The sequence below is a fragment of the Micropterus salmoides genome, unplaced genomic scaffold (assembly GCF_014851395.1).
Source record: "Micropterus salmoides isolate LMB-PRFRI ecotype aquatic unplaced genomic scaffold, ASM1485139v1 Ms_hic_scaffold_1, whole genome shotgun sequence".
Taxonomy (NCBI): Eukaryota; Metazoa; Chordata; class Actinopteri; order Centrarchiformes; family Centrarchidae; genus Micropterus; species Micropterus salmoides.
In genome coordinates, this window is record NW_024040040.1 from 55,170,837 (window position 1) to 55,181,214 (window position 10,378).

General features: G+C 40.4%; 1 protein-coding gene and 1 pseudogene across 1 annotated transcript; both read left to right on the forward strand.

Moving 5' to 3' along the window:
* The window catches only part of LOC119886767, a 206,554-nt pseudogene that overhangs the window by 148,301 nt on the left and 47,875 nt on the right, over nt 1-10,378 (forward strand).
* Nucleotides 4,133-7,700, forward strand: LOC119897123 (gamma-crystallin N-B). Its single transcript, XM_038710703.1, has 5 exons — nt 4,133-4,381; nt 5,732-5,823; nt 6,299-6,455; nt 7,159-7,304; nt 7,443-7,700. Exons 1-5 carry the CDS (start codon nt 4,361-4,363, stop codon nt 7,576-7,578), a joined length of 552 nt encoding a protein of 183 aa, XP_038566631.1. The 5' UTR covers nt 4,133-4,360; the 3' UTR covers nt 7,579-7,700.

A 10,378-nucleotide genomic window follows, 5' to 3' on the forward strand; every position in this document is an offset into this window, starting at 1 on the left:
CCCCACATTTCCAAGTTGATTGCGATTTATAAAGGGAACTTGCTTACAAGTGTGCGTACGCACGGTTTTATAAGTCTGAATATTTTTTGGCGGACGCCATTTTTGGCTTTTGTGGACAGTTTTATAAATGAGACCCCAGGACTGTAACGGTGAGGCTGTTCCATGCCACCAGTAACGTTAGCTGGGGCATCTTTCAGGTAGTCTTCGGGGGCTTTCACACCTACCTCGTTTGGTCCGGACTTTCGGACTTTTCAGTTTGGTACGAACCAAAATTGCAGGTGTGAAACCTCCCCCGGACCACGGTCCGGACCAAACAGACGGAATTTGGTCCGACCAAAAGAGTAGTCTCGGTCCGGATCAACTGAACCGTGGTTTGGTTCGTTTCTGGTGTGAAAGCATTTTGTGGATGGTTCAGACTTTCAGACTATTTACAAGAAGTTTGGCGGTTGCCGTTTAAACTGGAAACAAGTAAATGCATGGAGAAATGCATTGAAATAAGGACACAAATATAAATCTCCCATGACAGCTGATCTTTAGATACAGACGGCCACAATAGAAGCACACTGCCACCCATCGCTCTGGTCTCTGCTCAAACGGAGTGGAGATTGTTTGCTGTCTTCTCCTCCTGTCCTGTTGGCGACAATATAATGTTCGCACAACGAGGACGTTTAATTGCGAATTTGAACTAGCCTTCAGTATAGTTGGTGCTGCAGGTAGTAATGCTATAATAATAACAATATAGTGGCAAATATGCATATACATTTTTTTATCATTCATTCTAGTCAAAGCTCCCCGCTGAACTGTTTAATAACCAATCAATGTCAAGTACAGGGACGCAGCCAACGTAGACGATGACGACAGGACGCAGGTCTGTCAGGTAAAGTCCTTTAGTGCGGTCGCAGAATTGCAGTGTGAAACCAAACCAAAACTAACCGAATGTATCAAAACATGAACTTTGGTTCGGACCTTGGTGCAGACTTTCAGGTGTGAAAGCCCCCTTAGTAGCATCCTTTGGGCTTTGCCACTGGTAGATTTATGAGTTACGCTGTTTATATTCTTTCTCGGGAAAGTATAAAAAAAAAATCTATGAACCATTAACAACTCATATATAAATGGTTTGTCAGTAAAATAATACTTCATTTATAAATTGTGAACCGATCATGTATAAAGTATGAAAATACAATTATTAAGCACATTATAGATGCTTATTAATAAGAATAAAACCTGCATGACTATGTTTTAAATGACTTACTAATGTGTATTAACGTAAGAACAATGGTTTATAAATGATGAATTCCGTATTTACTAATACTTCACTAATGCTTTACAGTGTGTAGTTATTATAAAGTGCTATATTTCTTGTTTCTGTTGGTTTCAATGTGTTTTCACAAATAATGTCTGATCACTGATATTGATCCTTCAGAACACACACACACACACACACACACACACACACAGACTGGCCTGAGATCAGCAGCATGTTATTGATCTGTGTTGACATGAATAGGTGTATGAATGTTGTGCTGACATTTGGATGATGTCTGTAGAAGGCTGACATTATGATGATCCACAATAACACAATGACAAAGTCCCTCTACTCATTTTAGGGAAAAGCTCATTGATTAGGACATAGTAATGTTGAGCTCCACATTTAAAACCTGAACACATCTGATTGATTAGAAATGGATTTTTATCTCCATCATTTATTCTTTATTCAGATTGTGCGCTGCAGTTTGTCAGAGATCAGCTGTGCTTCTGTGGCCTCAGCTCTGAAGTCCAACCCCTCCCATCTGAGAGCTGGACCTGAGAGACAACAAGCTGCAGGATTCAGGAGTGAAGCTGCTGTCTGATCTTGTGGAGAGTCCACACTGCAGACTGGAGACTCTGAGGTCAGTAGAGGGTTGGAGTCAGTCCATGCTGGTTTCAGCAGTATTGTACTAAACACAGTTAGTATCAAAGCAGAGATCCAGTATTTCCTGTAAATCTCCAACCTTCTCAGCGGCTGCTTTCCTCAGTGAAGCTGTGAGAGGAGAATGGTGACAGGCTTCAGGATGGGACAGAAAGACAGACGAGAGAGAGAGAACAGGCAGTGATCATGTGTTTGAGTTGATGTGAAGACGACTGTTGTTGTTGTGTTCATGTCTCCAGGAAATAAAGCTGGATTCCAGCTGACAGCATCACAAGATGTATAGAGACAGTGGTCCTCATTCATCAAACTGTCGGACCATCAAATCTGATCTCAAAGTGTTTGTTCTCTCATTTCAATACTAAACTACTGATCAGTTCATCTTTGTCACAGCTCTGAGATCAGTCTGACTGAAGCCTGCAAATCACTGGCTCTTATTTCAGAGAACCATCATTACATTTAGTAACCATGTGGTCTTTCTACAGAGCAGAACCTCTGCTGAAGTCCAGTAAGCACAGCTGATGTTTAGCTGTTGTAGGACCTTTAACATCATATATATATATCTGTCCATGTGTCTTTAGTTTGGTCCAGATGTTTTTAGAACAGACTCCATATTTACAGATTTGTCCTGTAATATTTCCAAAGTAGCTGAAATATTCAAATGTGACTGAGCGGCTGGTTTTTAACAGCAGTAAATCCATCATTCCAGTGAGCAGTGAATATCTCTCTGTCTCTGCAGTCATGATGCGTTCAGGGACTCTCAGCACTTTATTTCCACTGTGGACTTGAGTGAAACCTGCAGAGTAAACAGAGCTGATGGCCAAAGTCTCTGCAGGTCTCAGTGTGTTCACTCCAATACGTTAACATGAGAGCTGAAAGGAAGCTGGCTACGCTACACAGCCGCTCCACTTCTGGTCTGAACAGGACTGAAGTCCCTGCTGGTCTTTATACTGGATGTGCTGCATCACTGACTGACAGCTGATGAAGGGAGTCTCTGTAAACTCTGATTTATGACTTCTGCTCTCTGTCTTCTTCTCTCATCAGCTGGAAGCCAACTTTACGGTGGTAAACATGAGAAAGGTGGAGGTGTTGAGAGAGGATCTGCTGTGTCCTGATGATCCAGAGAGGTTGAAGCAGCAGCATCAGCTTGTGTGTGGAGAGGCTCTGACTGGGCCATGTTACTGGGAGGTAGAGTGGAGAGGAGAGCTTCATCCAGCAGTGACTGACAGAGGAATCCCAACAGTGCTGCAGTCTGAACTGCTCTGAGATCAGCTCCACTGTCAGACACAAAGTCAAGTCCACCATCATCCCTGTGTGTTCCTCTGGATGTGACAGAGGATCATCAGTGGATCTGGACTGCTCTGCTGCTGCTCTGTCCTTCTACACAGTCTCTGCAGACACACTGAGACTCCTCCACTCCTTCTGCTGCACACTCAGACACCTCCTCCACCTGGACCTCCACCTGGACCTCCACCTGGACCTCCACCTTTATTTGCGTTCTTGTTCTTGTTTATGTTCTTATTTCAGATGAATCTGCAGACTAAACCAGTTGTATTAATGCAATGTCCACCGTTACTCATACATTCAGGGACTGCACACAGCCAAATAAGTACACATTACATCTGAAGAAAAATCTCCTCCTGCTTCCAAAAATGTAAACATGTAGGCTTTTTTGTCGGTGTGCTGTAAACTGTTTTGTCTGATTTTGCTGGAGATGGGACTAGATGACATATATTAATAGCCAGTCTTCTCGCTGATGACCTCGTTTGCTTATGTAGGTCATGTTGGGGCCTCAGTATTGCATTGAGACTGTTTCATAACCAGTTAAAAACTCTGTCCAAAATGTCATTTTTAGCAGTTTGATGAAAATGTCTACTGCTCCCCAAAAGCAAGTAAATGAGATTAAATCACCTGTTTTGTGTTATTTCTTTTCCACTTCTAAGACGGTCCACCGTGCCCCGGTTCTACGGCAGGTTTCCTTTTCTTCACTTTGAAATATGAATATTCAGCCTGTAAGCCTTGTACATCTTTCTATTTTGTTAATCAATAAATCAAGTAAACACATGTGTTGATGCTCAGGTCCTTGCGAGTGAATTTCTGACTGGAACACTGTCACAGAATCTCTATGTAGAAACACTGACAGTATTTGCGCTCCGTGTGCTTCCTTTCTCTGTCTCTGTAGAAACGTGGCATGTGCAGGATCATTGACCTGCAAAGCTCAGGCCAAGCACATTCTATTGAGTCCACACACACACAGCAGAATCAGCAGACACATCAGGATGAAGGGAAAGCGTCGAGGCAGCAGAAACCTTTAAAGCCTCGTCTTTTGTCCGGCCGGTCGGGACCTCGCCCCTCGCTCGCCCCCCTGCCGTATATATTGGGGTGTCCAACTTTTTCTCTGTTACACTGTGTGTGTGGTTGCGGGCCAGGTTGGACAACATCCAGTGGGTAAACATGTCGCAGTACTCTGGAAAGGTGAGTAAACCGGCGGCAGCAGCTGTACGACGCTGGGGGGGTAATGATCTGGAGATCACCGGGCTCCTGTGGGGAAACTGGAGTGAGCCACTGGGAAGCATTTTATTCAAAGAATCAAAAAGATTAGAACTTTTTCCTACAAACTGCCGTCTTTAAAACTTTACTTTTAATGAGTTTGGGGTGTTAGAAATCATTTCAGAAATTCGCTTCAGATTCAGGTCAAAATGTCTTGTTCCTCTGTATTACACTGTAATATAAAGTACATTACAGTAAAAGTATAAAGAGTCGCCTGCATTTAAATAGCTTGATTTCTGAATGGAGTTTGGTGTGATGTTCTTGCTGTACTGACTGGGATAGCAGCTGAGCAGTTCTGAAAGAAATATTCTTTTTATTTATTTAATTTAATTTTAATTTGAGGATGATGTCTTATTTTTGATAAAGTCTTTAAGACACAAAAATGTTTAAGTTGCTTGTTTGTTATTCTCTTCACAATCGTCTCTGCCTTCATTTAAAGGCCTGATCTTAAAAGCAGGCTGATAAAACTATTCTCCGCTTGTTTATTGACTGTAGCTGCTAGTTAGGAACGTTACTCCCTGCAGATCATACATTTAGTTTTGCTGTTATTTAAAAAAAGAGCTGGAACCAGTTGTTTCAGCTCCCAGTTTAACCATCAAAACCTCCAAATTCCCTCTCGCTGTTTATTGTTGCTGAGTTTTATGAAACACGGTGAGTGAACAGTTCAGGTAACATCTGGAGAAAGGAAACAAAGAAAACAGAAGGTTATTACTCGCTAATGTGTCGACTATTTTGTCAGTTTAAAGAGTAACTTTAACAACTTTCTCTAAATCTTCTCTGTGCTGATCGGCTGCAGTGATGTAGAAGTGTAGTCCAGGGTGTGGTCAGTACGGTGTGACATCACAGCTGGGCGTGGTTACAAGTGCAGCAGGGAGGACAGACGAAACTTAATTAATTAAAGGGAAACGTTTAAATATTATTATATTATTATTACTTCATTCCTACCTGTTCTGACTGTATTGTTATCTTGTTTGGTGTCATGCAGTCACGGTCTGGAGTTACATGAATCTGCATCTGATCCTGGTTCACGAGGAACTAAACTAGATAAAGTGTGGAATCATTACAAATAACACATCGAGACTTCCTTGGACAGCTGGTTGTTGATCATTTAATCACCTTTGTGTGCCTTTAAGTGTGCATCAGACATTCTGCACTCTGCTTTTCCTACAACTAAACTCCCACAAACAGGAAAAGTTTCTAGACATGTGACGGGCAGGTTTGTGGCAGCAGAGGCGGTCGACAGGAGAGCGCTCACGTCTTTTTCTTCTCCTCCAGATTACCTTCTACGAGGGGAAATGCTTCACTGGCAGGAAGCTGGAGGTCAGAGGTGACTGTGATAACTTCCAGGACCGCGGCTTCATGAACAGGTGAGAAGGAAAAACAACTATTTTAATCAGCTCTCAGGTTTTTACTCTAGTTCTTAGTTTACTTTAATGAAACTGGAATCCAACACTTTAGTACAGAGAACTGTACATTTTCACCAAAGTGTCAGCTTTAGGAGACACTGGTTCCTTCCAGCTCCCAGATTTACCCACACAGTAATGTTGTGGGGGCTAATTTTTTAATTTCATCAACAGGTGTTTACGGTTTATTTACCAAAATAATGTTTTTCTGTTCTAATTCACTCTTTTCCTCTTTGCCGTTGGGCTGAACCTTTTACATTAAAGCCCACCTATAAGGTCAAAGTGACTGAATTAATGCTGTGGAAACTGACATTATAGTGAAATATTGAGACAACAGGTGATGGAGGAAGTGTTGAGTTTGCATTATAATAAAGGCCTCTGAGACTGTTTCAGATGTTCTGGTGCGTCATTTCTAGACGCTGACACTGTGTATTTTCAGGGTGAACTCTATCCGTGTGGAGAGCGGAGCCTGGATCTGCTACGACCACCCCGACTTCAAGGGCCAGCAGTACATCCTGGAGCACGGCGAGTACCCCGAGTTCCAGAGGTGGAACTCCCACAACGACCACATGGGATCCTGCAAGCCCATCCGCATGGTAAACACCTCTGAGGGGCTTTCATTCTTTCACACTGAACCAGCAGGTCACACATTTCACTGTGAGCGACATTTCGGTTCATGACGAGTTTGTTTTTCATTTGCAAGAAATTCACAGCAGATATTATGGCATCTCCCCTGTCCTCTAGCACCACCCCCGTCCACAACAAGGTTTCTGCAGAGTTACAGCAGTAGTAGACTTTTTACCACAAGAATACAATTTAATACCTGTTTCATGAACAAAGGATAATTTGTTATTATATGGCAGGTTTGTAACAATAATTCCTAAAAAGAAAAAGGATGGATAAATCTAATAGTATGCCGCTCTGAGCTTTCTGTAGTGACGGTGCAGCTGCAGCACCATCCACCAAACCACCATGCGATGTTCTTCCAGAGGATGAACCCTTTAGATTTAGGCTTTTATTTTTAGAAGATTTAGATCCATTACGCCCCCAAATTTGGCAGCTCATTCCCCGTCCTGGGCAGAAAGGAAATTTGCTGACGTCTACATTTCTTATAATTTTCCATAAAACCCGTTTTGTTTGCCAGAAGTAGAGCTAATGCGTCAGTTGCTACTACTAACAAGTTAGTCACAGTAACCTCCAGTGGGAAACGTGGAAGGAGGCACGAAGCTCAGCTGGAGGAAACACAACTGCAGTGTAATGTTTGCCCTCTCTCAAAGACTAACGTTTCCTCTCTGTCAGCACGGCGAGCACTACCGCATCGAGCTGTTCGAGGCCTGTAACTTCTCCGGTCAGTGTGTGGAGATCTGCGACGACTGTCCCTTCCTGCAGAGCCGCGGGTTCTCCAAGAACTGCATCAACTCCGTCAAGGTCTACGGAGACGGAGCGTAAGTTTAACACGCACATAACGATCGATTCATCCAGGTTCTTGAATTCATCGCACATCATACGTCAACTTTGACTGTGGGAAATTGTTACGGACATTTTAATAAATAACCAATATGTTTTTTTCTCTGCGCCTTCAGCTGGGTGATGTACGAGGAGCCAAACTTCCGCGGCCGCATGTACATCGTGGAGCGTGGAGACTACTGCAGCCATAACGAGTGGCAGGCCCAGAACCCCAACATCCAGTCCATCCGCAGGGTCGTCAACTACTTCTAAACCCTCACCCCTGACCCCCGACTCCCCCTCAACCTCCCTCTCCAGTGACTTCTATCACCACTGTAATCATGTACAATAAATAAATCCAGACTTAAATAAGAAAACTGGTTTTTTATCAAACACTTTCTGTGTGTGTTGTTTTGTGTGGCCGCACTTCACTGAACATTCAACAGAAAATACGACCCGACTTATCAAAACCGTTTCAGTTCTGCTGCGAAGACACAAACTGTGCTCCTGATAAAACAACTAATCAGATGTAATAACACTTCAGTTAACAGTATAGGCTGCTATCTAAATTCTTTATTTCAACCATTATGAATATCACTTGTATAAAAAGTAGGCTTTTGGATAAGATATCAATTCTGAATAATTAATTTGATCTAGCTCTGGGAGAGACAGAGAAAGAGAGAGAGATACTACCTGCTGAATGTTACCATAGTTATATCAAATTTGATTTAGCCATTTAGACTTTTTTGATGGGTGGACCCTTACCAATATAAATATTCAAGGAATGTTCTAACTTTGTAATCACTTCGTCTCTTTTTTTATCATGCCAGTAAATCTGAATGAATTATCTTTGGTTCCCGTAAAATGATTGAATTGTGGAGAATTTAACAGATACAACGATGTTTAGCTTGTCCATCGTGACAAAAGTTAAACACCTTTATTTGTATGTATGATCTAAGCATCTTAGCTCAAGCGGGAAACTCGGTGGACTTTAAGAGACTTAATAGATCCAAAGAACTAACTAAAAACCTAATTGCCTCTAATTGAAACGTGTGTTTATTTGTCAAATTATGTAGCCACACCAAGCTAGTAAAATGGACAGGCGTCTAATTGGGAAAAGGCTCTTTTGACTCTTTGGCGTTCAGGCTCAGAGTAATTTATCACAGAGTGAAATTATGTAAATGGGGTTTAGTTGCAGGAGGGATTAAAATCAAACTAACAAGGTGTGTGATTTGGGATAAAAGGCGGGAGGATGTAGCCTAAAAGGAGAATGATAGACGGCTGTGGAAAGATTCAGACCCATATTGTTTGGTGTGGACGAGGTTATAAGATATTGTAATTATTTTTTATTAAAAATAAAATAAAAATCCAGACACACCAGTTAATTTGTCAAAGTGCATGACTAACTTACTGATACACAAATAAGCACGCCACAGAAGCAGCATGTTTTTACTTGTTCAGAGTTTAAAGTCAGAATTCTGACATAAAATTCAGAATTCAAGTTACATTTTCATGTCAAAATGCAATCAGAATTCTGTCTATTATTAGAATTATGAGAATAAAGTCAGATTTATGAAAATCTTATTTGACTTCTGACTTTTAAGTGAGAATTCTGACTTTACAATTTTCAGTCTGATTTTAAAGTCAGTTTCCATGTAAAAATAAAGTCCGAATTCTAGGAATAAATTCCTAATTATGACTTTTGACTCCGAATTCTGACATAATTTTTATGTGAAGATTTTACTTGAGTTCTGAGTTAAAAGTAAAAATGTACAAAATACAAATTTCACATAGAGATAGTGAAAATTCTAAGAAAGTCAGAACACTGACTTAACTCAGAACTCCAATACAATTTTCACATGAAAATAAAGGCAGAATTCTGAGAATAAAGTTAGAATAAAATCAAATCTGACTTTTTCTTTCATAATTCTGACTTTAAACTCAGAATTCAAATATCATATTCACATAAAAATGAAGTCAGAGTTTTGAATTGAATCTCAGAATTCTGACTTAACAGTCAGAACTCAAATACAATTTACACTCATTCTGAGTTAAAGTCAGAATTTGAGTTTAAAGTCAGATTTTTCAAATTTTCTTTCTCTTTTCTAACTTTATACTCTTTAGATTTCTGCCTTTATTTTCATGTGAAAATTGTATTTCTCAGATTATTCCCAGAATTCTGATTGAGATGACGTTTGATTAAAGACAATAGTGTGAAACTAACCAGAAACAACATAGAGACAAACTTTAGATCAGCTGGCGCTTCATTCATCTTTCAACATTCAGGGCAGAGCCTGAAATTAACATCATGATTAACTGCAACATTTACCTCCGTTACAATTAAATCTTATGAAGTACACTTGAGAGTAAGAGTTACGTAACATATTAAGTTTGCTAAAACAGGAAAATTAATTTATTTTTTTTACATCTTTAATGAACTTTGAGGTGCTTGCGTGTTTCCACTGTATGCTACTTTATACTTCACTACATGTATTAAAAGCTACTTTGCAGATTCAGATTATTAACAGGAAATAATCAACTAACACAAGATGATGAATTATTACAGATTAAACTAACGTCCACCTTCACCTGCAGCAACATTAAAGTGATGAACACATGAAAGCATCAATAATTATAATCTAGTAACAACATGTATTATTCTGCAGAATGAGTACTTTACTCAGATATCTCATTAGACATTAAAGTAAAGAACAAAACAAACATCAGTGCTAGGCTAGCAGTTTCCACCTGCTTCCAGTCTTTGTGCTAAGCTAGGCTAACGGCCTCCTCTCTGTGTTGTAGAGTTATAACTGAGGGTTATTAGAGTTATTCTGAATCTGCTTTTCATCACATGACAGTAAATTGAATATTTTCATGTTACTTAAAGCTGATTTTAATTCATTTGGGATATATTGATTTCCTGTGATCATCTGTGAAACTAAACAGGCCTGATTATCCAGCTCATCTGTGTAATAACTGTCTGATGTCACCGTGCAGAACTGATTCTTTCCCCTGCAGACCTTTACATTCAGTTACTATGTCAGAGGATTTCTAAATGTCGGACTCTGCTGCA

What these genes read in the sequence shown, in the direction of transcription:
- LOC119897123 (XM_038710703.1), top strand. Translation starts at nt 4,361, where the DNA reads ATGTCGCAGTACTCTGGAAAG. An exon ending in TGTCGCAGTACTCTGGAAAG is followed by an intron (nt 4,382 to 5,731) that starts GTGAGTAAACCG and finishes CTTCTCCTCCAG; the next exon opens with ATTACCTTCTACGAGGGGAA. An exon ending in GACCGCGGCTTCATGAACAG is followed by an intron (nt 5,824 to 6,298) that starts GTGAGAAGGAAA and finishes GTGTATTTTCAG; the next exon opens with GGTGAACTCTATCCGTGTGG.